The 25,682-nt window shown below is 43.2% G+C and overlaps 2 protein-coding genes and 1 long non-coding RNA gene across 7 annotated transcripts in view; 2 read left to right on the top strand and 1 right to left on the bottom strand.

Annotated features, from left to right (window-relative positions):
- The window catches only part of ATP2C2 (ATPase secretory pathway Ca2+ transporting 2), a 25,277-nt gene extending 14,206 nt beyond the window's left edge, over window positions 1-11,071 (top strand). The window contains exons 13-27 of the mRNA XM_023934510.2: window positions 179-276; window positions 969-1,070; window positions 1,905-1,994; window positions 3,383-3,484; window positions 4,055-4,211; window positions 5,790-5,960; window positions 6,289-6,386; window positions 6,481-6,531; window positions 7,071-7,237; window positions 7,893-7,961; window positions 8,044-8,160; window positions 8,678-8,825; window positions 9,398-9,493; window positions 9,804-9,945; window positions 10,588-11,071. Coding sequence (XP_023790278.1) covers window positions 179-276; window positions 969-1,070; window positions 1,905-1,994; window positions 3,383-3,484; window positions 4,055-4,211; window positions 5,790-5,960; window positions 6,289-6,386; window positions 6,481-6,531; window positions 7,071-7,237; window positions 7,893-7,961; window positions 8,044-8,160; window positions 8,678-8,825; window positions 9,398-9,493; window positions 9,804-9,945; window positions 10,588-10,700 — 1,721 coding nt within the window. The 3' untranslated portion in view covers window positions 10,701-11,071. The remainder of the gene's footprint in view (window positions 1-178; window positions 277-968; window positions 1,071-1,904; window positions 1,995-3,382; window positions 3,485-4,054; window positions 4,212-5,789; window positions 5,961-6,288; window positions 6,387-6,480; window positions 6,532-7,070; window positions 7,238-7,892; window positions 7,962-8,043; window positions 8,161-8,677; window positions 8,826-9,397; window positions 9,494-9,803; window positions 9,946-10,587) is intronic.
- On the bottom strand, window positions 10,988-23,708 carry MEAK7 (MTOR associated protein MEAK7). Of its 4 annotated transcripts, none has more exons than XM_086847854.1 (10): window positions 23,544-23,708; window positions 23,236-23,350; window positions 21,958-22,134; window positions 20,628-20,698; window positions 19,195-19,425; window positions 18,580-18,724; window positions 17,510-17,950; window positions 16,169-16,287; window positions 15,159-15,338; window positions 10,988-14,156 (listed from the first exon to the last, which is right to left on the bottom strand). In XM_086847854.1, exons 4-10 carry the CDS (start codon window positions 20,667-20,669, stop codon window positions 14,022-14,024), a joined length of 1,293 nt encoding a protein of 430 aa, XP_086703980.1. In that variant the 5' UTR covers window positions 20,670-20,698; window positions 21,958-22,134; window positions 23,236-23,350; window positions 23,544-23,708; the 3' UTR covers window positions 10,988-14,021. The 4 variants fall into 4 exon arrangements, with proteins under 4 accessions (XP_086703980.1, XP_086703981.1, XP_086703978.1 ...); XM_086847855.1 differs by having other exon boundaries at window positions 23,585-23,688; XM_086847852.1 differs by lacking the exon at window positions 20,628-20,698 and having other exon boundaries at window positions 23,585-23,696.
- LOC111934435 (uncharacterized) overlaps window positions 23,684-25,682 on the top strand; it is a 59,128-nt gene continuing 57,129 nt past the window's right edge. For both annotated transcript variants that reach the window (XR_015275472.1, XR_015275473.1), the window contains exon 1: window positions 23,684-25,552. This is a non-coding gene — a long non-coding RNA (uncharacterized LOC111934435). The remainder of the gene's footprint in view (window positions 25,553-25,682) is intronic.

Below are 25,682 nucleotides of genomic sequence, written 5' to 3' on the forward strand. Positions count from 1 at the left end.
TGCCCCACTGTGCATCAATCCTTTCCTTCCCTCTTAGGGAGCTCATGCATTCCTTGATCTTTTCTCCCTTTCCCCGGCACAGTTTAAACAAAATTAGTGAAACCTGCATTCCTTCTTCTCAATCTGCTTGCTGGGCTGCATTATCTATCAGTTCTGACCAGAGCCATGCCTGCCCCAGGTTGCTGCAATGTCATCTGCTCGGATAAGACGGGCACCCTGACTGCCAACGAGATGACGGTGACCCGGCTGCTGAGCTCGGACGGCTGCCAGGCTGAGGTAGGGATGAGGAGCTAATCCAGCCTTTCCTGCTGGAACCCAGCAGCACTCAATTTGCCTTTGGGCTGCTTAGACCCAAACGAGGGAGGCTGGCCAGCCCCAAACCAAGCACGTTACGTAAAGAGAAGGGATTTTTGCAGCCCTGGGGACAAGCAGAGGTGGGGCTGAGGGTATAAAAAACACTCAGGTACCACAGAGATGTTCATTGCCATAACCTGCTGTTCCCTGCAGCTCTTATAAATACTGAAACCTGCCACTGGCCCATCTCCTGTAGGAATATTTATTGTAAGAGCAGCTTCCTTCTCTGCTTGGTTCCTTCCTCTCTGTGCAAAATGAGGGAAAATGCAAAAAGTGAGACAGGGACAGGGCAGTCAGCAGGAGGGCAGGGCTTGAACAAACCCAGTGATGCCACTGCTGCCAAAGGTCTGCAGCTCTCCCCTGAGAAGAAGACTTCTGGAATCACAACAAATTCCCTATAGGACAAACTGAATCCTTTTGTCCCCCAAAAGTCATTTTAATGTGATACTGTCACGGTCTGCAGCCTTTCCTTTAAGCTTTGCTTTGAGAGAGAAAGAAGAATCCCTGCACTCCTTCAAAATGTAAATTTTCTGGAGTGCAGCCTCCTGCACACATCTGTAGTCCAGCCCTGCCTGGGAAAGGGGAAATGTCCCATCTCTCTCTCCCTCCCTCAGGTCAGTGGGGTGGGCTACAATGGAGAAGGAAATGTTTATCTTCTGCCATCCAAGGAGATCCTTAAAGAGTTCTCCAACATCTCCATTGGGAAACTTGTAGAGGTAAGTGTAAATTATGGACCACCTTATCCTAGTCACATTCAATTTTCAGTTGCACAAATAACTTTGGATAATTAGGGGAAAAAAACCTTTTGTAATTCTAACATGGACTGTCTTGCTAAAACATTCTCATGGGAAGACTGAGTGTGATGTTATTCCTGAAGCTTAGGAGTGAAAGGCAGTGATCACAAGACATGGAGAGACCAGAGCCATCAGCTTCAGGAGTCAATGATACTCTGGGTAAAAATACAATTCCAGCAGAAGACAGACCAATACATTTTACCATGTTCAGGTTTTTAATGTGCACAGTTTCTAGACATTAGCCAGCTACACAGTCAGTTTATAAATTTATTGTGATGTTCTCTGGGTTTCGTGTCAGCTTTACATAAAATTTTGAACATTCAGCTGTAGGCTAAAGTGAGTATTTGGTTGGTGAAATGATTTGAGCTGGAATCTCAAATGGAGATTAGGTCTTGTTTTATTCATACTGCACATTACAAACAATAGGAGGAGAGACTGAGCTTTCATTTTCATGATCTACCAAGCTCATTAGCTGTATCTCATGTTTTCTTGATGTTAATTTATCCAAAGCATAACATTTTACCAAAATACTGCTGTGTGTTATGGATTAAGTGGCTTTAGAAAAACACAAGGACTGATCTCAAGTGATGCTGCTGTGGGGAAACCTTTTCCCAAAACTTTTGGGATGTGGCTCCTTTCATTCCCCAATCTCCCATCATTTCATTTAAGGAATGAATTTAAATTCATTCATTAAACTCATTGCTGTGACTTCAGCAATGATAAAAACAGCTCATGCAAACCTGTCCCTTTCTCCAGGCTGGCTGTGTGGTCAATAACGCCGTGATCAGGAAAAACAGTGTGATAGGACAACCCACAGAAGGAGCTCTCATTGCCCTGGCAATGAAGGTAAGATCCTCAGAGTTTAACATTTTCCCTGCAATTCAGATAAATAAATAAACAAAAGCTGGATTTGTGAGGTCTGGCAGCAGAGTGAGACTGCTTTAAATTCCCCAGACCGGTTTTAGTCCTCGCTTGTCTCCTGTGCCCAAGGTCGCAGATGTTACCTGTCCCAGTCAGCCTTTAGTCATGGGCAAACACTTGAGCTCCTGTGCTGACAGCAGTCATTGTTTGGCTTGGTTAATCCTGCAGTTAGGCTGGGTAATGCATTTCTTTTGGGCTCAGACAGGACAGCCTTTTTTATATTTCCTGCACGTGCCAGTGAAGAGTCTCCAGCAGGAAGAGTTGAAAAGGGCAGGAACAGATTGCATGGCAGAGGGTCACCCTCATTTTGGGTCATCTGCTGGCTTTTACTTTTTCCTAGCCATGCTTATGTAAAACAAGATGGTTTTTTTATGAATATTGCACTCACACTCGCAGGCAGAGCTGTGACACACCTCAAGTGTCACCTCCTCGGTGTCACCCAGCCTGTGGCCTCAGCCCTTGGGTGGGCTGTGAAGCACAGGAGGTCCCTGATGAAATGATGCCCCTGCAAACATCTGGTCTGACCTTCTGCTTTTAAAACTCATAACTCTCTAGCAGTGAAATCACCATTTTTTATTTTTTTCCTTTTTAAACAATGGCATTTCATTTCCCCAAATGCTGAGTCAAAACCTTCCTCCTGCTCTGGAATTCAGTAGCCAAGCAGAATATGAGGGAGGCTGTCTTTCCTACTTTTCTTTTTAATGTTTTGGTTTGGTGGGAGCTGGGGACAAAGGTAACCAAAAGCAGCTTCCAGTCTCTCCCACTTCACCTGGAACACCCACACACTCTGCTGGAGCAGGGCTGTATTGATTTGGACTGAAAGGTTTTGCTGTGAATTGCTTTCTGAGTGTAATTCATCAGGAAATAATTCAAAACCACATCCACGATTGACCATTCTGTTATGTTCTGTTTCCTTTCTTCTTTCAAGTGGAGTTGCTGGGAAATAACCCAGAAAAGAAACCCAGGAATCTGCTGCACTCACTGCTTTCCCATAGGATTAGGGAATGGACTTGATCCTCCTTTGACCCAAAGCCTCACAAAAAGGCAGGGCAGCTCACTAATTCTTTAAAAACTTATGGCATTTGAAGCTTGATTCAAATGCCAGTTCAATTTATCCCATATCAGGCACACCAAAAGGAAAAAAAATGGTTTGAAATATGAATTTTGCTCTCCTCGTGTTTTCTCTTGAGCTCTGTGGTATTTGACAGCCTGGAAAGGCACAGTCAGCAGTCAATCCTTATGATATGGAAAATACATCCAGGTTTTGGCAGTGTCCAGCCTTACAGTGCTCTTTTTGTTTTCCCTTGCATCAGATGGAATTAGCTGACATAAAGGACATTTATGTAAGGAAGAAGGAAATTCCATTCAGCTCTGAGCAGAAGTGGATGGCTGTGAAATGCACACTGAAAAATCAGGTAAAGCAAACAGAGGCAGGGGCTGGTTTCGTGTTTCTAATTGTGCACCTCAACAATGGGCATGAAATGGTATCTCCTCAGCAAATAATGTTTTCAGGAGTTAACTATGTCGGGAGAAAATGGAACAAACCTCAAAATTCCCAGCTTGGGTGGATTTTTAGCTCATAAAACTGTGCTTGAATGGGAGGAGGGAATAGTTCTCGTCAGTGGTTCGAGCAGGAAAACAAAAGCTCTTCAGAGATAAGTGACAGGGAGAGAGGGGTCTGGTGTTTGGGACAAGAGGTTGGCCCTTTATCCCCTTCTGGGTTAAGGAGCTCATTTTGGCTGATTTTATGCTCTGGTTTAAAAACTCACCAACCTTTTCATTACCATGCTGTCTGTGAGGGCTGAACATGAAAAATGGCCAGAGCAAAAATATCCCATCCCATCCCATCCATAATATATGCTCCTGAGCATCTCTCGAAACAGGTAAAAGAGAAAACGGGATCTTTTCTACCTACAGTTAAAGACTCATTCATTTAAAATCTGCTCCTCTTCTTGGATAAAGTGTACTCTCTCCTTGCTTTAAAGGATCAGGAGGATATTTACTTTATGAAAGGAGCATTTGAAGAAGTCATCCAGCACTGCACCCTGTACAACAGTGGTGGCATCTCGTTGTCCCTCACGCCCCAGCAAAAAGCCCTCTACCAGCAGGAAGAAAAGCGGATGGGCTCCTCAGGACTTCGAGGTCAGTCCTTAATCTTACAGGTTATCTGGCCTAAAACTTTCCTGCTCTGTCCTGGTTAGGATGGGCAGAGGCTCAGTCCTCACAGAATGAGGTTTGGGATGAGGGGACATTAAAGCTCATCTCATTCCCACCCCTGCCATGGGCAGGGACACCTTCCACTGTCCCAGAGTGCTCCAAGTCCCATCCAGCCTGGCCTTGGACACTGCCAGGGATCCAGGGGCAGCCACAGCTGCTCTGGGTAATCCTTGCCAGGGCCTCAGCACCTTTACTGGGGATAATTTCTTCCTAATATCCAATCTACATCTCCCTTGTTTCACCTTAAAGCCCTGAGTTCTTAGGACCACTTTCATGATCTCTTCCCAGCATTTGTCAGAGTGCCAAGGGCTGTGTCTCAGGTCTGCTAGCTGATATTTTTTGCTTTGTTTTGCTGGGTTTAAATTAATGAGTTTGAAAGGAACTGAAAATAAGCCCAGGAAATGTGAATGTTTCTGTTCCATGGAGTGCTGTGGTTGTCTGGGATACGCTCGGGGTGATGCGCTGGAGCGCTTTGTGCTGGGCCTGATCTAAGCACTGCTCTGCCAAGTTTTGGTTTTGGAGAAGACAGCAACAAAAAGCCACTCTGAAAGGAGTTCCAAACACGGATTTGGGCGCTGAGATTTCTGTTTGAAGCTCGGTTCAATCCTTTGTTAGACCCGAATCTCTCGATCTCCTGATCCCAACTGCCCACAGGAGTTTTACACACGTGTCACCTCCTTCATCACCAGAAACGTCCCCTCAGAACATCTCAGACTTTCACACAGTGACACAAACACCATTCCCAGGTTGTAAGGAGATGAGGACAAGCCTTGGCAGCTGGATCTGGAGGATGGTGAAGTTAATGGACAGATTCTCCCACCCTGTGTCCTGTGGTTGGGAACTCCTGTGCAGTGCTTGATTTACAATATCCAAATCATCTGCCCTCGTGGCAATGGCAAATTACTGCTCTGAAGGGAAGTGATTAATTCAGACAGCTGCTGCAGCTTTTGATTCCTTCATCAAAGCAACACTGACATGAACCCCTGGCAAAATATCCTTGAGTGATTTAAGGATGATTGAATGCTAACGGGTGTGCACCAGGAACAGAGACAAAATGTTCGGAGCCTGCATGTTTACATGATGGGAGTTTCACTGGTTTAACTGAATTTACATTTCACATTCTTAGATTTTTAAAAAAGTGTAAGTTTTTGCAGGAATGGTATTGTTTAACTTACTAGTTTAATAGTATCTGGTTTAATATAACACTGTCCAGATCTAATCCATCTGCATTTAGGGAAGACGTGGTAGACAGCTGAAAATGAGAAAGAAGGAAATCCTAAGAGAAACATGTCAAACAGAAATGCTCTCGTTCAGAGAAACTATTATTTAGTGGACTGAATTTTTGTGTCTATATAAGATCTGATTGCAATGACTAAAGGTCTGCTTTCAATGACTTTTTCTGCTGGAAAACAGGCAATTTTATATCTTCTCTAAATATTCCTTTTAAAGCATGTCATCATTAACAATTTACTCTTGTCCTCTTTTTCTCCCCTCTGTTACTAGTCCTTGCTTTGGCTTCAGGTCCAGAACTTGGCAAACTAACATTTCTAGGTCTGGTTGGAATAATTGATCCCCCAAGGGCTGGAGTGAGAGAAGCTGTTCAAGTCCTGTTTGAGTCTGGTGTGGCAGTGAAGATGGTCACTGGGGATGCCCTGGAAACAGCTGTGGCTATAGGTACCAAACTTTGCAGCTTTCCTGGGGGTCTGTGGTATGTCTGTCACATCAGCCAAGTGTTTTATCCCTTAATAACCAACTTTAGCATCATTTTTGTGTGTGCAGTAAAGGCTTTAAAGGTCACTGAGTTTTTGCTTTTGCATTGAAACAAACGCTAAATGGAGTATAGAGCGGCTACGAACTCTGAGCCAAAATCCAGTAAATAGATTCCACTATTTTAGCACCAGAAATGGCAAAATCTCAGTGTAAGGCTCTTAAAATACACAGATAACATTGCTAGGATTATAGAATCCACTAATATTTAGAGTGCTGTCTCTTTTCTTTGCAGGACAGAATATTGGTCTGTGCAATGGGAAGCTGAAAGCCATGTCTGGGGAAGAGCTGGACCAACTGGCAGAGGCAGAACTCTCCTCCACTGTCCAAAATGTAATGGCTTTGATTACATAAAAAAAAAAAAAAGCTATTTCCAATAACTTCCATCTAATACGAGATTATATTTTGTCTTTTTTTTGTCTTTCAGGTTTCCATTTTCTTCAGAACAAGTCCGAAACACAAATTAAAAATAATAAAGGTACTAAGAGCCTCTGAAATTCATTGTACAGCTCACAAAAATGAGGGGGAGGGAGCCTCAGTTCTCTTGATGATCTGGTCTTCCCCAGCAGCATCAGCTCAAAGTAAAGAACTGTGAAACCCCAACTAGAGCACTGGCACTGCTTCTCTGAAATGTGGAATTTGACTTGATGATCCTGGTGGGTCCTTTCCAACTCAGGATATTTTATGATTTTATGGTGTTTCTTGCAAGTCTGGGCCTGGGCATACAAAAGTAAAAAAAACTAGTGAGGTATTAGCAGCTATAACATCAGGAGAATAATTTCTGAGGGTTGTATTACCCTCTGCTAACTTCTGCTGGAGTTGTGAGTTTCCCTATACTCCTGAAAAAGCAGTCTCCTAATTGTTGTTCTGAGTTTTGTCCTCAGTGTGGTGCCAAGTGTGTTCTACCCTCAGAGTCAAGCAGAGCTTCTGACCTTTCAGTGCAGAAAGAGCAAAGCAAATAGTACAGACCCTGAAATTGCCAACACGGATTGTTTGTGCTCTGTGCTCTGCCCACAGGCCTTGCAGAGGGCTGGTGCTGTGGTGGCAATGACAGGGGACGGCGTCAACGATGCCGTGGCCCTGAAATCCGCGGATATCGGGATCGCCATGGGGCAAGCGGGGACAGACGTCAGCAAGGAGGCTGCCAACATGATCCTGGTGGATGATGACTTCTCAAAAGTCATGTAGGTTTAGAGATTTCTCTCACTCTTCAGCTCTTTTCTGGCTGCCCGCTGCAGAGAGCCTGTTGTGTGAATGGAAGTTCCTGAATGGAAGTGGAGAGCCCCAGGGTGGCTCTGACTCGTCTTTGGCTGCACAAAGACTTTCCTTCCAAGTGGTGCTGACCAAGCCACCTTTCACCTGAAAGCTTTTCTCACTGCTGTAGCTAGCTGGGGATCTGAGAGCACCTAGAAGTCTGGGTAGATCAGAGCTTTTGTTTCTGGTCAAAATTTGGACTCAATGATCCTGGAGCTGTTTTCCAACCTTTACGGTTCTGCCTCGTACTCTGCCTCATCCAGAAAGCTGAGAGGAAAAGCATAATTTGCAATGCTCTGTTGGTTCATAACAACAGGGAGAGTGGGCAGGGTACAGTGAGTATAAAAATAGGGCCCAGGCCTGCTTTATGAACCAGAACCTGGCCACATGACCCAGATTTTCAGATCTACTCCTTGATAGAGGAATTCTAAGTGAGAAGCTTCACTGATAACCTCCTGAGCTGGGCTCTGAATTTCCACTGACATAAGGGCTACAAAAGACAATTTGTGTTTTGAGTGTCATGGGGAGCTCAGTGTAAAACAGTGTAAGTGCTCTTGACTTAATGAACTCCCCTCTCCCTTCCAGGAATGCAATAGAAGAGGGAAAGGGAATATTTTACAACATAAAAAATTTTGTCCGGTTCCAGTTGAGCACGTAAGTTCCTGTTTGCTTCAGCTCCTGTGAAAGCACCTTCGGGGTGAGGCCCTGCAGAATAATATTCTTCTGTGCTTTGCAGGAGTATTTCAGCTCTGAGCCTAATTACCCTGTCAACAGTGCTCAACCTACCAAATCCACTCAATGCTATGCAGATCTTATGGATCAACATCATCATGGATGGGCCACCAGCACAGAGGTATGGAAGAGTCCCGTGAGAAAAGTAATCTTGGGTTTAATATGTCTGAATTTGGCCTAGGAACACAAACTGTTGTGATTCCTCATCAGTCATCATCAGTGGCTCAATGAGCTGCACTCTTGTTCCCTCCCTGGTCTTGCAAAAAGCACTTCACATTTACTTGAAGTTTTCTGTATTTTCCTGTTTTAAGGTGGAATCACTTAACTGTTCCATTTTTTGGCTAGGAATGGCCTGTTATCCTGAAAATATCAATTGCTGGTAGAATGACCAGGGAATAGTGGGGATATGCCCCAAAATCACAAGACTTAGGAACCTCATCCAACTGCTAATTACAGCTAAATACAATTACAGAACACTCTCACAGTTAGCTCTCACTCTGGGGTGGGATACTGGTCTGATGATTTAACATTGGTCCTTATGTCACCTTGCTTGAATATTCATGCTGCATTCCAAAGAACTGCATCCTCCAGCTCCATCCTGCTTTGATTAACACATCCTCCGCTTCTCTTGGAGGCAGTTTGGGGGTTGAACCTGTTGACAGGGACACCATCAAGCAGCCCCCCCGGTGCATCACAGACACCATCCTCAGCAAATCCCTGATCCTGAAAATCTTCATGTCAGCACTCATCATCATCAGCGGAACCCTCTTTGTGTTCTGGAAGGAGGTGAGGGAAATCTGAGCTCAGATCTTGTTTCCATCAGGGTGGGTGGAGCACGAGGTGAGGGCAGTCTCTGAAGGACATGAGAAGGACTTTCTGGAACCCATCCCATGGGGAAGGATCAGTGTGGGCAGAGGGCTGAGAAAGCAGGGTCAGCTCCCAGCTCTGCTCCTGCCTCCCTCTGTTACCTCCAATTTGGTCCTTCCAATCTAGGATGGGAAACCTATTACTTGATGTGACATCAATACTTTAAGGGACTTTTCACCTCTAGCTTTCCATTTTCCCAGCAGAAAATGCCAAGTACAATGGATTGGTACTTTCAGTTTCAGTAATTTACAATGTTCTTTACTCAAAGTCCACATCAGTTTAAGAATTTAAAATACAGTTGATAACATCATAAACTTTAAAATTAGCAGAGAGAACTGAATGCCACCTCTAATAACTAGAACTAGATATACTCCTTTGTTTTACTACCCTTTGATTTGACTGGGTTCATTAAAGAGAACATTTAATTCTTCTATTGAATTGGCATGTTTTTGTAAGGTTAAACTAACCCCTGAATTTTTGTGTGCTTCTAGAATCCAAAAGGAGGCATAACTCCTCGAACCACAACGATGACTTTTACCTGTTTTGTGTTTTTTGACCTCTTCAATGCCCTGACATGTCGCTCTCAGGTGAGATGGCTCTGTCAGCAGTAATTTCTTGTCTCAAATCACAAACATAAACATTAGAATACCTGCATTTTGCATAGTAAGGGTTTCTTTAATGTTATTTAAAGTAGTATGATTTTTATCAACTTTTTATATGGATAAAATTATCCATCACAGTTCAAGTGCAACTACAGTTTCAATTACGTAGCTCTAAGTTTGTGTTTCTGTAACTTAAAAAGTAATGGAGATTAAATGTAAAGAAACAGGGTGACATTTAGCTCCAACAGATATTGGGAAAACTTTTTTAACTTTTTTTTTTTTGGCCTTTTTCTAGACAAAGTTGATATTTGAAATCGGCTTTTTCCGAAACCGCATGTTCTTGTATTCCGTGCTTGGGTCATTTTTGGGACAGCTGGCTGTTATCTACATCCCTCCACTACAAAAGATCTTCCAGACAGAGAATTTAGGAGTGTTAGGTAAGTTTCAAAATAAATAATGGTTTGTTTTGGGCTTTTTTTTTCCTTAAAGTGACTTTTAGAAAGCAGCTGCCATTCCCATTTTGCTCTGTTGGCTCCCAACACATCACTGGCAGGAGAAATCAACCAACAACTCCCATCTCTGTATTTACACTTGGCTGTACCCAAATAGTAGTAGTATTTAATATTATCCCAGCTTACATTCAGAATTTTGACTTACTGCACATAAATGCATGTAAATTGAGACATGCCAAGATTTTTCAGCTCTGCATATTTCTCAGATCATTATGAAGACACTCCCTTTGCAAAGAGCTGGGTTCAACTTCAATTTCCCAGCTGAAATGGGACAGATCTTAATTTAAATCCGCAAACTGCACCCTACCACACAGTGTTACATCTACCTTAGGCTGTTGTAGTGAGCAGGGGCAGGGATCCCAAATGATTCCTGTTTCCACCCTCCAAGGGGACTGTCCCAGCTGTGGGTGGCCCTTGTGTTGCTGCAGTGGTGTCCCTAATTCTCAGCTGGCAAGGGCACAGCGAGGCCACCAGCTCAGGGGTTCAGCAGCACAATTCCCAGCTCAGGAAGGCCCTGGGCTGTGACTCCTGCCCAGCTGAGCTCACCTCCACTCTCTCCTGTCCCAGACCTGCTGTTCCTCACCGGCCTGGCTTCCTCAGTGTTCGTCGTGTCCGAGCTCGTCAAACTCTGTGAAAAGCGCTGCTGCCACCCAAAGCACACAAAGGGATGTCACAACTGACTGAGACTGCTCTAAAATACGCTTGGAACACAGCTGTGATGCTGGATAATCCCAATCCGTGCTTTGTGACCCACACTTCTTTCCTGAAGGTACTCAAGTGCATCTGCACCCACAGCCCTTGCACCAGAGACTCTTCTACCCGCTCCACGTGAGCTGCCTGCAGAAACCTCCAGAGTGGCTCCTGGTTTAAACCAAGAGCAGCTGTATTTGTGGAACACTGATCTGTGTTCCAAGAGGCTGTGCTAGTCCCAGGCAAAAGAAGAGTTTCACACCTGTACAGAAAAATCTATTGTGCATAAACTGAGATTTTATTTATTTAAATCAAAATCATTTTTGTTAATAAAATCTACATTTTAAAATGTTGCTGACAAGTATCTGAGTGAGACTCGTGATTTAGACACATCCTTTAATGTTTAGTTAGAAGAGTGGATAACTCTTGCCTTGAAGCATTTCTTTTCCTTCAATTTATAGTGTTTGTGGATTCCCAGATACACAGGCCTGACTCAGCAAGCCTTTCAAGGAAGCAGTGGGGAGCTGACAAACAGAGCGAGGAGCTGAAGCAAACCCTCAGCTGTCAGTTTTTGTACCTGTGTGACCGACAGGAGAAAAAGGGAAGGCTGATCAGACCAAACACCCAGCAGTGGATGGATTTAATGGGGAAGGGACTCACTTCCACGAGAGCCTGAGAATAAAGATGAGACTGGAACAGAGCAGGGATGTGGAGCTTTGCAGCTGGATCACAACTGCACAAAAAGGACTGAGCTGTTCAGATCACATCTAAACCCACTGCTCACAAAAGCTTTCTGGACATTTTTAGGTGCATGAGCATGAAACCCAGATTTCTTAATCGTTAGGTTCAGCTTAAAAGAAAAACAGTCTCTCCCAAGACCATCTTTTATATTGAAAGAACAATTTGTAATAATCCCATCTGCTGGTTGGATCAATAGCATCCTAGTAAATAATGCTTCACTGAGACATTTGCTAAAGTGCCAGTGTCAGTTCTCTTCTTGCCCCAACTTAACACCTTTGAAGAGAAGAGTCTCAGACACAAACTTGTCAAAAAACTACACTTTCAGAGGTCACAATGCTATGCTGATAGTCACAAGATGAAGTTTAAACAGGATTATATTTTGAATTCACAGTCTAGAAAGAAACAGCTATACTTATTAAAATTCAAAGAAAACCTGGCCATATTGAAATATTTTTGGTGGAGAGTAGCTCTGTACAATTCAATTTTATTTTTTTATACCCTTGCAGAGGGTTTCAGTTCTCAAAAACAACCTTCTGCCTTGTAATGGAAGGAAAATAAAGTCTAGCTGTTTATTTTAAGTGCAGAAATTCAACTGTCTCATCCTGTATGCCATCCACATGGGAGTGTTTAATAGGCTTAGTCATTGCTGAGTGAAAAAGACCTTTGAAACTCCTGGTGGGAGTTTGAGAATGTTCAAACAAAGGCTGATATCACCAACTTACATCATGTAAGACATCATGTACTTACTACTCCTTACACTGTGAAATTTAATATTATTAATATATAGAGAACTATACAAAGGTATCAGTGCAATTGAATTGTTCTGATGCTTATTTTTTCCTGTGTGTAACAAACCTGGGAGATGATCTGGTTTCTCTAAGCAAACACAGCATAAAAGGACATTCTCCCAGGCCTTTCACAGCACTCTCAGTATTGGAACAAAGAGCATATAAACATCCCCAGCATTTGTTCAGGTACTCTACAAAACACACTGCTGAGTCCTAGGATGCCTGGCTGGAGTGCTTTCTTCATGCTCTCCTTTCAAGGCTAAATTCATGTTGTTTAATATAATTTTTAAAAATGAGATCTCTGTTAAGGCACAAGTGCAGATTGTTCAGAAAATTCAATTCTGGCTCCTTATGAAAAACAACAAGTAGGGGGGGGAAAATCTCATAGAAGAGAACACCAAGGGAAAGAATTTCAAGGAAGGCCACATGAGCAGAAATTACAGCATTCTTTTGTTTTTCTCTAAGGTGCAAAGAAGACAAACTCATGACAGGTCAAAAGGGATTGGACACAGTCCTTTTCCTCAGGAGGAGAAGGACTGACAATCAGAGACACTGATAACCAAAAACTTGTTGCTGAGTAGAAATTTGGGTTATTTTTGACAAGTTAATTACACATAGAAATAGCAAGGTCAGACTAATAATTACTGAGAGATGGGAACGATAATTCATGTAGAAAAAGTCCTGAGTATAAGAGACCTGACAAAACTGGTGCTGAGTGGTGAACAGCCACAAAACAGAGCACAAACCCCAGCTGCATTTCACATTGTGGGGATTCTTTTCCATCACAGAGTAATGATTCATTATGTGGAAATAAAATGTACAGCAATCTTCTTTAAACATTTTACAGTCATAAAAAAGAGGGTTCTTTTTTTTTTTTTTTTTTTTCCCACAAGGTATCTGCAGATCCTATTCTCAGTTAAATGTGGCTGCTTCTTACTCAGCCATTTTTACAGCCTGATCTTTTACTGCAGTCTCATAAGGCTACCCAAGGATGTACCCTCTCTAGAGAATTCTGCTTCTGGAGGTAGGGCCCATTTTTAGGATAAATACGGCTCCAGTGATTCTGGCCTAAGTTTAAAAAGCAGCAGACAAATTTCTACAGAAAGTGATGAAGTGAGATGCTCTAGGGATAGTGTAATACTATAAAACTTGTTGTTGTGTAACTGTTCTGGACATCCTACAGCTCAGATGGAATCACCTGCTGAAAATCTGACTTAAAAAGTTTGAATTTAGTGCTTTAACTGAAGCAATGTAAATTAATAGCACTCTTCATATGGCATCATGTGGACTATTCTGTGCTCACCAGTGTAAGACACCATTACATTTGTAAGCATTGCTGACTAATTTCATTGCATGCAAATAAATATGTGCAGTTGAGGTATCAGCTTTAATCAGTGCCTTGAACAGACTTTATAAATATATAACTATGTACATATCAATTCTCCAGGACAGAAAGCCATACTGTCAATAACTTCTGCTGCTTTTAACTCAGAGTGCAGGCATGATCTATGAGGAATGAAAGCAGATTCATATTCAGCTGGAGCTCAGCCATGCCTAATGATTATGACCCCAGTTAATTTTTTTGTCCTCCCCAAACAAAACCCTTCAGGCAGAATAGTGTTTTCAACCTAAATATTACACAAGTACAAGGCTTAAGCTTTGTCCTAGACAATTAGGTAAATTCAAGGGGGGAAAAAATAGGAAAAAAATATCTTCTCCAAGGAACATCATCATCACTTGAAGCAAATGAAAGCAAAGGTTTTTCATGTTACTGTGTCTCCTTTAGTTCTCATCATCATCACCTTCATCCTCCTCCATGGGCTCCCGCAGACCTTCGCTCTGACGGCTTTTTCCAGCCATTTCTAACAAGGCCTGAGCCTGAGGATCCACATCCAGGATACTCTTCTTACCTTTTCTCTTCAAAACAAAATAAAATACAGTCAATTTAAAACCTCAGTATCAGGCTACAGGGAAGGGACACATTCAAAAGTCTGTAAGTGATGTGGTCTGCAAGCCTGACACAATGGAGAAGACCTATTTCCAATGTCAAAAGTAACCAAAAAATCTAATTATTTTTACTGCTGCATCTACATAAAATAGCCATAAACTTTTCCTAAGATGACAGTGAGCTATTTCAAGTTTATTCAGGTTACAAGCCATCCAGGATATCCTGGTTAACTCCACCCCAATCTGAAGTGCTGATGTGAAGTTTTTAAAGAAGAGATCCAGTTACAATTTGACATTTTCTGTAAACAGTTTGCTTTGTTTCTACTTAAACCTATGTGTCCAGTGAAGTCAGGGTACATTAATTTAGTATGAAAAGAAGTAAAAATTAAAAAGAAATAAATTTTAAAACCCCAACAAACTGTATAGAGCAGACAGTTTAGTAAGAGAATAAATTGCAGGGATAATGGAGGCTGGAGAGAGGGCTCCTACTCATTCCCAAAAATAAACCAGGTGCAGAAAGAAATAGTCATAAACCTATTCACATAAATTTATGACAAAATAATAGTAAATTTAAAGTTACTGATAAAGAAAGCTTTGGGGTGTCTTCCTGAACTACAGATTAGATTTGAGAATTTTCAGTGCTTTTAGAAACTCTGAGTTTTACTGAGCCTCTCCAAGGAGGTTCCTCCAAGAAAGCATTCCTCAATATTGAAAAGGCCTTCTGAAATTCAAAGTACTGCTATTCTGACTCTATCACCTCATGGCTCCTAATATTTTTTTCTTGTTGACACCCTCAATAATTCCACTATAGTTTTGTTATTTGGTGCTACAAAACACATGGCACGAAAGGAAAATGTTACTGCAGTGGAGAGACAGTGTTTAAACAGAAAACTGCAACCCTGAGCTTTGCATTCTCATCTTCTGCTGCAACCAGGACACAATTTCACAGGTTCAATTCACAATTTCACCTACCCCTGCACTCTCAGGGGCATCTCCCACCGCCCAGACTTCCATGGCATCCAGTGTAAAATCCTCTTTGGCTGACAGCTGGGGGCTGTTGTAGGTGGTACATCGAGGTTTGGCTTTGCTGTGGCCCTTCCCGTAGTCACTGTCTATCCAGAGCCCAAAGTAGCCATGCTGTCCACCCATCCCCTGTGGAGAAAACCAGCACATTAAACACATCCTGCACAGGGAAAGCAGACTGGGAAAGCTAGGAAACATGAGAATAAGCTGCTGTGGTCATTATTTATGCCACACTTCTGTGGGTAGGTGAGAAAAGGGGATTCTGAGTGAAGCTGGGCCTCTGTACCCACAGGTATTATTCCTGAACACAACTAAAAATTTACCTGAGTGGTACTGCCCTACCTCTGTGTTTCACAGAATACAAGTATCTGTGACTTGTGCCAGAAATTAAGCTCCTGACTTTTGTTTATTCCAGTTCCATTTCAAACAGAGTGGCAGTGCTCAGGTTTGCTGCCTCCTTTCCATTTAGGAAAGTACCTACAGCAACCAATAATGTAATTTGATGCTATTCACTTTCTCTAGAGCAAATTAATTCCAGCCTGCTGGAATTTCCAAAGTTATGGACATATAATGCTCCAAAACTGTAAAGCATTTCCAAGACAGGTGGTGTGCTGTAGCTCTGTAGAAACTCCTCTGCAGCTGGAGAGCTCATTTGTGAACTTGGGTAGGAGGAGCTCCTGCCACTGTCATCACACAGCAGCAGCAGCAGCTACTTGCAACTCCCATTCTGCTGGGCTTTCTCCTCCAAAATTCCAGAAGCAGTTGGTGTGGAAGGGAGAGCAGCCAGTGGAAGAATCCTCATTTACACAGATTGCTGTTTTGTGCTGCTTCAGGCATGCAGATTTCCTCAGAGAGTAACAAGTGAAATAAATCTGCTCTCAGAAAGGAAAAAACCCACAAAACACTTCCAAATGCCAGCCACAAATCCAATTTCCAAACCATCATTTCTGAATACTTACAAGTCCATTTGGCATAGTCTGTTGGCCATGGTTTAAATACATGTAGTGGTCATTGTACCCTGTGTATGTGTATACAGCCAGAGTGGGAAAAACAGAAAACAGAAAGCATCTGTTGTCACCTGCAAACAGAGAAACACCTCAGGTCAGACAAGAGGTCAAGCAGTAACTTGCCTACAGATAAATTAGAAAAAATAATTTAAGCTGAATAATTCAAAGACAGCAGCTGCTATCTCAGAAAGGCAGTAAATCTCCCATCAAGATTTAGATTTATTTTTTATTCTCAGTGAACTTTGTGCAGTCATAAAAATCAATGCAATTCCAGCCTGAGATCCAAGGGCACAGTCAGAGGCACCACTAGGACATTATGTCACTATGTCACCTACCCCAGACTGCATTATATCACCTAAAAGTGGCCAACTGACAGATCTGTGCAAACTGGTGTGAATGCAGGCATCCCTAGCTCTGACTACATCAATACATAAATCAGTTCAGAGTTGATGATTTGGAGCAATTTTCACCATGCCCAGTTCAGGTTTCAGAGGCACCTGTGGTGTGCTTGCCCTGTACGCTTTATATGCTTCTCTATCAGGAAAAAATACAAGGAAAGGAATGTGTAATCGGTGTAAAATGATATTACACTAACTGTCTGAAGTGGTAATTTTCAAATACTCATTTAGGACATGAATTGAGTTTCTAATGTAGCCAGAGTGAGGATTCCCAGCAAACCCAAATACCCATAGCCCATGTTTTTTTCTTCATAAATCCATCACAAACATTCTTTCCAAAGAGTTCTTCAAAAACCCTCTCTTCTCCCCCACAGTTTTAAGGGAACAAGAAGTTTAGCTTGTCCAAAGAATCCTCTGTCTGCTGGATTTTAGATGGGGAACAAAGACAGTGCACAAATGGCAAGAGGAGGCTCAGGTGTTCCTGATGGAGGACTGCCATCCTGTGGACAAATTATTTAGACACTAATTCATCATCTGTGCTCTACTTCATTCACTTTCATTTCATTTTCAACCTAAGCAACTACAGGGCTTGATAGATTTCCCTGAAAACTTGTTCTGCAGTCAGTAAGTCCTGCAATTTTAAAAGCCTTATCAAAAAACAAACTATAAATATTAATCATCAACATACCTGACTGCAATGCTAAGAATAACTTTGCATGTGTTTTATATTCTTTGAAAATCAGTGTTATTTTTGCCACAGACAAATTTGCTTGGAAGTGTAAGAAACGCTTTGTGTCATTAAAGGGACATTATCCATTAAGGGGATAGGATTCTTGAGTTTGTACAAAAACAGGGAATTTACCAGAGATAGTAAAGAAAGAAAAGTGAGTTTTACCTTGGAACTGTGGCTTCACCTCCCAGGAGTGAGATGCAAACCCACCAAAGAGGAAACCATCCAAGTCCCTTATGATTACCAGGCAAGGACCTTTGTTCACTATATGGGCACACAACTGTGAGAAGCTCTCCCCATGGAGCCTGGAGGAAAATAAAAGCTGCCACTTGTGCTGCATCTCTGCAGGCAGGTGGGAGTTGATGTAGATGATGGCTGGGATGTCAAAGAGACTGACAACTCCTCTTCCTTTGATGCCTTTGCAGTGAGGAACCAGGTTGAGGATGTCGTTGGTTTGGTCTGGGAGGGAATGCAGGACTTGGAGGCCTTGCCTGATGACAACACTGAGGAAAACTGAGATCTGGGGAACTCGGTACACCCAATCCTCAATGACACTTTGGTCAAAATTTGTCTCCAGCAGCTGAGAACCCACAGGTTTTGTCCCATCTAAAGAATAAGACAAGGACAAGAGTAAGTCTCCCTGTCTGGAAAATAATCAGGCTATTTTTAACTGTAAACATAATACTCATGATGGTAATGGACAGAAAACCACGAGTGAAAGGAGCCAGCAACAGTAAACTGTCAACTACATTAAACAAATGAAACCACAGAACTGAGAAACCATTACCTGTGGAATTCTTTGGTTGGGCTATCATGATTTAGAAACACAGATTCCAAACTACAACTCATGAAAGGTTCTTTACAAGACAGCAAAATCTGTTATTACAACAGTGCAAAGGTAGACCTGTGCTTTATAAAAGGACATAGTTGAAAGTACACGATAAATTTTATTTAAATAAATATTATTTAGATGCCCATTCCTATCATTTGCAAGTCAGGTATTTGCAAAACAGACATGTTCCATGACAAACTGTGACTTCAGATCGAGTCTCACCTGAATTTAGGGGAGAAAGATGGCAAGGTTAAATAAATAAAATCCCAATATAATTTTCTAAGCACTAAGTTTGAAATTTTGGTCTCACCCTTTAAATTCAAAGATGTGACCTAAAAAGAGAAATTCTCATGAGATCAGTGATTGCACAAGCACTGGGATATGCTGAATGAGGGCTGCTTACCTGGAAGCTTCAATTCTGAGAGCAGCTCAGAAGCCAAAGCTTTGACTCCGCTTGAAGAATCCCTCGTATTCTCCAAACTCCAACCTTTCAGCTCCTTCCTGTAGCTCAGTACATGGACTACAGAAGTGATCAGATCCTCTGTGAACTTAAAAGATTAAAACATCACCGTTTTGGTATTTCTTAAGTGAAATTTCTAACAGCTTTGAAGAATCATCTGAAGATAAAAGTCAAGCAGTAGTGATGCTGTAATCCCAAAGGCAGAAACATCTCTTGCCATGACAAGTCAGGAACTACAGAAATGCTATTTCAGTGTCATAGGGCTTGAAAAAGATCCTTTTTCAAGACATTTCATACACGTTACTTCACAAGGCACCTCCATAAAATAGGGAATGAAAGAGGGAAGGGAGGGTCAAGTTTTGCAGTGTAGGAGCTGCTAGTGAATTACTGTTCTGTGATATCCCAAAAGCTACATAGCTGATCCTGCAACTGAAGCTCTAGAAAGCATTTTACTCAGTTCCAGAAGCACCAACCACACCACAGCCCTTGTGGGGCTCCCTTTAACTATAGCCCTGCGCTCTTACTGTCCCCCCAACACAAATTTAACTGCTCCTTTACCTCTTGGATTTGTTTGCCCTTCAGAGGCCCTCCTGTCTTGGAGATCATTCTCATTATTATGCTAATCTTCTCATCTGCATTCCCTTTTAAGAGGTTTGACATAAAAATTACAAACTGCTCCTTAGCAATCTGCTGACTGAGCCCCGATGATTTGCCAGGCAGGTCAATGCTTTTCATTCCATTGTACAAGCGAGCAGTCATTGGCTCTGGCAGGGGCTCCCGGGTGTGTGCCTGCAGTGAGAGAAACAGCAAAAAGCACATTTTACAAACCAGGAACAACTCATGTGTTCCAGTTAATCTGTGCTGACATACAGTCTGTGCTATCAGCAATAAACTTTGGTCAAAGAACTGCTTTGCCAAGAGAAAAACTAAAAATCTCTACTTTTACAGTGACTTTTTTAGTGATTTAGGTTGATACTGTTTTTCTAGAAGCGCCACACACTTCAGAAAAACCAACACTGTAAAGTTTTAATAGGATATTAGCAAAGGCTTTCTAGGTGATAACTCTGGTGCAAAGGTTTATAGCTCTGCCAGTAAACCATTCAAAATTGTGTTTTATTTCTGCTTTCGACAGTGGAGATCACTGAAAAACAAAGTGGAGTGTTTTCCATATCTCAGCTTTGTCCTCAAGGCAGTGTTTAACTCTTCTAGCATATGTAGAAACAATGATGGAAAATTTCCCCCTGCATAGCAACTAACTGAAGCACAGATCACCTGATTTTTAAAAAGCATCCCTGGTGTTAAGTGAGTCAAAATCAGCACGTATTCATCCGGACTGCATGCTTGGCCCTTTGAATTGAAATCTAGCTGGAATATATCATCATTCATCAGAGCTCTGTGGGAAAGATCTGACTCTGGATTCAACTTTCAGAGTGTTCAAGATAATTATACAGTTTAAAAATAAATCATCTCAAATGCATGCATACAGGAGGAGGTGATTACCCGGTGTCCTCACTGTGCAGAGATGTGCTCAAGACCTGCCTTGACTCTTCCACACGGGGTGTAGCTCAGTGGGGACTGTGCTGAAATCAGTGAAACCCCACCTGCCTAAAAGCCCAACTCCAGCTCCACTCAGGGGAGCTGCTATTACTGATTCCTGGCTCAATACCACTCTTGGGAAGCCACCTGGGCTGCTCCTATTTGCTGCTAATGGCTGTTGCTGGGCATGAGAGACCCAATACCATGAGCTCTGTGCTGCTCACACTGACGTCAGTGCTACAACTCCCATTGATTCCAGCAGCAGCAGAAACAGCAGCCACAGCTTTTCACATCAGAGTGCTCCACAGCAAGGGAGGGATGCTCACAGGGGGTACAGCTGCCTTTGAGAGGCTTTCTAAAAATCCTCCATCAGCCTGAAGTGGGAGAGGCAGCAGGGAACACATCTAAAACATTATACTCAAGGGTTTTTTACTTCACACTGCTGAATTACCTACCCACTCCCTGCTTAATCCCACCACTTCATTGTGCTGCTTCATTTTGCTTCTAGTTACTCCGAAGAGTGGACCTGGGGTGCGAAAAAAGGAGGTGTGCAAAAAAGGAATCCTTAATAACCATCTAAATCACATCTCTGACAGCTTAGAACCCTTGTTTAAAAAGGCTTCATGAAATTACCAAGAGGTTCCTGCTCCACCTGTTTCCCAAGCTATGAAGTGCAGCCAGTCCTGGCCCAGATGTGTAACCTCAGCAGAGCACAGGTGGTAATGCCTGGGGACCTCACCAGTGGTACCAGATTGGTGTTAGATCAAATCTCAGTCCAGGCAAGAGCATTGTCACCTACAAGGCAGAAATGCCGTTGCCATTCTCCCTGCACCTACAGGAAGTCCTCCAAAAGATTTTCATTTAAGCTGGAAAACAAAAAGGCAGCAAGGGAAAAGGCAAGGATCACACTGATCTAGGGTAAAGTTGGAACTTCTGCCAGGTCCCAAACAATTAATAGGCACCAAGGACATTGGATGAATTTGTGATGAAAATCCAGGCAGCAGGAACATCATTTCCAAACTCGGTGTTCCAAAAATTGGTGACAGCTCATGAACAGCCAGGCTGAAGCTGGTCTGTGTGCACAGGCATTGCTAAACACCTTAAAATAACCTGCTGCTTTCAATGAGTTTTAATTTGACTCCATTATCTGTGTAATATATATAAAACTGCACTTTACCACTACATTCATTTGGCCACTTAGTTCCTGACTAGCTGAAGTTATTAAGAATCCTAATGACTCATTTTTCTCTTTTCTTGATTAGAAAATGAATTCAAACTTAATCAGAAGCATAATGCATGTTAATTAGCTAAAACAGTGAGCCACAGATTAATCAAGTCAAATTGAATTCTCTCCTTTTAGTACAAGTGAAGAGATTAGAGACAGTGATATGTCAAGGGAGACAGGCATAACCAAATAAAAACTGACTTTGTGACAGCTTCTTAAGATAATCTGTAAATGATCCCACACTACAGACTCCAGGGGTAAAAATATTCTTCTCATTTTTCAGGTTGCTATGAAAATATTTCCATTCACCCCAACTTACTTCAGAATCGGGAAAGCTGCAATTGGACCCAAAAGTGCAATTTAAGAGATAAATGTAAACCTGAAAGTCACTACTCTGCTTAAACTGCAAGAAAAAGTTAAATATCCATCCTCCTCCAAAATATGAAAAATTGAATTAAGATGAGAAATCCTTAAAAACTACTACATCTTTATAGTTTATTTCTGGAATTCCATTCAATGCACTACATCCAAAATATATCATGAATAACAAATTCTCTTGCCTGTAGTGCTGCCAGAGTTACAGTTTTCTTTGCAGCTTTGGGATTTCTTGTTCCAGCTGAGCTGCTCGATCCTGATAAGGTATCAAACAGTCCATCAATTTCAGACTGCTCCTCAGGAAGAAATCTGGAAAGGTGATTCTGATAGGCATTGCTTTCGGCATTCCCCATCTTTTCAACCTGAAACAGAGAAAAAAACATCAAAAGAAACATTAAACACAGAAAGGTATCACAAGGACCATGAAAGACACATCAAACAGACTAACATACCAGTGCAAGCTTTCAGGAAGAGAAAATCAGCAGCCTTACAGTAAATTATTAAAGCTACTCTTTAGTCTCTGTATTCACCAAGGCTTAATGAACCTGGAGAACATCTGTGAATAGTAACTGTGCTTTAAAAACTGACAGTCTGACAGCTCTTGGCTAAAACCACCCTGGCCACCAATGCAAACCTCAGTCAAGTCTCTATCAGATGGAAAAACCAATATGATCTAACAGTTAAATGAGTTTACACAAAGTGACCATGAGTTTGACAGCTGGAATACATCCCTAACATGAGGGAAAAGCCTGATAATGGATTAGTTATGATAGATTATGCTGCATCTTTCTGGTGCATTAATGGACTTAAGTTTGCCAATATGATGTGGCACTAAAACACCATCACTGCAAAGTCTCTGAAAATCACATGAGAGTGTTTTGGGTTTTTTTTATGGACACACTACAAAAATAATTTGAAACAAAGGAACAAAAACATTTAGGAACACAGCTCAAGACCCATTAAAAACACACAGATTCATACAAAATTAATAAATCAATCATTGGGAGTTGGTACCCACAGAATTAAAGTTGGCAGTGGAGGCTGGTTTGGGGCTTCCTTGTTTGTTTTACACTTTTAGGGGTACAACTATTTGTCTCAATGTCTCAGGAGTCACCTGCATTACTCAGAGTTGATTTTTAGTGTTGTCTGGGCCATGTCTCCCTGGAGAAGCACAGCACAGACCTAACATCACCTGAAACCCCAAATAACACCATGACCACTGTGACAGCCCCCACTGCCAACAGCCTTCCCATCTGTCTGGGGAAGATACAAGTCTGGGTTGAACACATGAAAAAGATCAGATATGGAATAAAAGCATCATTTTGTAGGGTTTTTCCCTGCAAATTCCATGTCCTTCCTGACAGCTCTCTTTTGTAGACGAGCCCTCAGTGAAGCCCTTCAGCCGCTGCCGAAGGACATACTGCAGAGCCCAATGCAGTATTTCTGTCCTTTACTTTGTTTACCGTAGATAAGAGGCCGGGTTATGTCTGCTTCACCTTCAGGCCTAAAGCCTTGTTTGCCAGAAGAAGATGCCGATCGTGGGGCAAACACCGAGGGGTGAATGAAAACCACTGTAACCTAGAAGACAGACCGTGGAAACGTTGTTAATTTAAGCAGCGAACCGCCGGATAAAGGGGGTCCTCCAAAGGTTCGTTCCCGGTGTGCCCAGCTCTGCTCTGCCCTGCACATCCCTCTGCAGCCGGTGGCAGCAGCTCCCGCCCATCCTGGTGACGAGGCGGAGGCTGAGGCCCCCCGCCCGCCCCTCGCTTACCGGCCGGGCCGATAGCCCCCAGTGGCCCCAGACTGTGACACCGGCCCGGGCCCGATAGCCCCCGATGGCCCCGATAGCCCCACACTGTGACACCGGCCCGGGCCCAGCCGGCGCCATCCGGCACCTCCGCCCGCCCGGCCGGGGCGGAGCGCGGGGCCGGCCCTCGGCCACGGGGAGGGACGGGCGGAGCGAGACAGGGAACGGATGGAGGGAGAGCGGGGAGGGATGGAGGAAGTGGAGGAAGGCAGGGAAGCGGTGCAGGGAAGCCGGGAAGGCGAGGAGCTGAGGGGTGCCCCCGCGATCCGGAGGGGACGGGCGGGCGGTGCCGCAGCCCGCAGTGGAAGGCGGTGCGGAGGCAGCCTGAGAGCTCCGGAGAGCAGGCCGCCTCCATGAGGGGTTCCTCAGCCTTGAGGGGACCCTTCTCTCTAACGGAGCGAGGAGATTTTCCCTGAAGAAACCCTCATTTTTGGGGGAACTCACCACCCTGGGGGAACACTTTTCCCTGAGGAAACCCCCCCTTTTTGAGCAGACCATTCCCTCTTTTTTGAGGAAACCCTCCACCCTGAGGAAAGTCTCCTTTTTGAGGGCACCGACCACCCTGAGGGGACGCTTTTCCCTAGAAAGACACTCTTTCAGGGAACCGTCCTCCCTGAGGAGACCCTGATTTTCCAGGAACCCTCCTCCCTGAGGTGACTTCCTGAGGCATCTCTTGTCCCTGAGGAGATCTTGCTTTCCATGAAAACCTCCCTGCGGAGACCCTTCATCCTGAGGCATCCCTTTTCCCTCAGCATCCCTGGCCCTAAAACATGTTTCAAAAAGAGTAAAAGTTCAGAGCTGTAGTTGGGACCCCAGCTCCTGTCAGGGCTGAGGTGCCAGGTGTCCTGTGCTGAAGCGTTTTAAAAAGCATCCCAAAAAGTGTCCTGGGAAGGTCCCAGAAAGGTCAGTGGGAGAAGGTGTTGCTGGCCCTGATGTGTGCTGGAAACAAGAGAGTCCCTTTGTGTAATAAACACACACAGGTCACTTTCAGGGTAAACACTCAGACTCTGCTAGATTTCAGTGGCAACAGGGAGTGGAAGGAAAACACAACAATTTCTCAATGAATAGGCTCAGCTTCTGTCTCCTGACTGGCAAAATCAGGCTGGTCTGAGGCTGAGAGGTAAAAAGGCTGTACATGTGCTAAGGACAAATGCAAGGTCACGGGGACTGGCCATGCCTTCAGTCAGACATGTTAATACTTGGGAGAAAAATTATAGCCTCAGTGGCTGCAAAACTCTGATCCCAGAACTCACTTTTTTTTTTTTCAAGTTGGCTACTTTTCATCCCATTTGCATCATTCTTGTTCTTTCAGCCACAGATGTTGATTCCTGCAGCACACCAAGGCCTTCACATTCACAGCAGTGACACCATTTTTGTCCATGCTTTGCTCTGGTTGATTTTCTTGCAGCCTGAGCTCAGTGTGAAGCCTCCTTCTCCTTCCAGATGGGGGGAGATGGGAAAATTTCCACAACTCTGGTGTTGTGAGTATTATTGGAACGAGGTATCATGGAACAGGTTAGCAGCTTTGGCATTTAACTTTTAATTATAGTCTGATCAGTGTGTTCCCAACAGAAAGCAGAAATGTACAAAAGAAAGTAATTTAGGGGAAAAAGAATTGTTGCCCAGAGAAGTTATTAATGTCCCATTCCTGGAAGTTTTCAAGACCAGCTTGGATGGGGCTTGAAGCACCCTGGGGTAGTGTAAGTACAAGTCTGTACTAACCATGGCAGAGCTCTTTTGTTTTGCTCTTTTTCAAGAACGTGTAAAAATCCTGATTGCACTTTTTAATCACACTTTTTAATTGTGGGGTGTTTTTTTAACCTTCACGGGTGCAAAATTTCATAAAAACCTGTAGAATAGTCTTCTTGTTCCAGCTCAGAAACAGACTGACCAGAATTCCAAGGGTGGATGCTGTTTCAGGTTCTCTCCGATCACCACTAGAGGCACAGGATTACTCAACTCCTGTCAGCAAGGTCAGGACACAGCAAGTGAAAATGAAGGAATTAATGGCATGTTCGTATGATGCGAACGCAACTTGCGCTAGAGGAAGGTGTCCCTACCCGTAGCAGGGTCGAGATGACCATTTTAACTCAAAACAGCTCA

Source organism: Cyanistes caeruleus, chromosome 12, assembly GCF_971803275.1.
Source record: "Cyanistes caeruleus chromosome 12, bCyaCae1.hap1.1, whole genome shotgun sequence".
NCBI lineage: Eukaryota > Metazoa > Chordata > Aves > Passeriformes > Paridae > Cyanistes > Cyanistes caeruleus.

What these genes read in the sequence shown, in the direction of transcription:
- MEAK7 (XM_086847852.1), bottom strand. Translation starts at nt 22,125, where the DNA reads ATGGGGAATGCCGAAAGCAATGCCTATCAGAATCACCTTTCCAGATTT. An exon ending in TAACTCTGGCAGCACTACAG is followed by an intron (nt 19,426 to 21,957) that starts GCAAGAGAATTT and finishes CTCTCACTGCAG; the next exon opens with GCACACACCCGGGAGCCCCT. An exon ending in AGGGCAAACAAATCCAAGAG is followed by an intron (nt 18,725 to 19,194) that starts GTAAAGGAGCAG and finishes TAATCTTTTAAG; the next exon opens with TTCACAGAGGATCTGATCAC.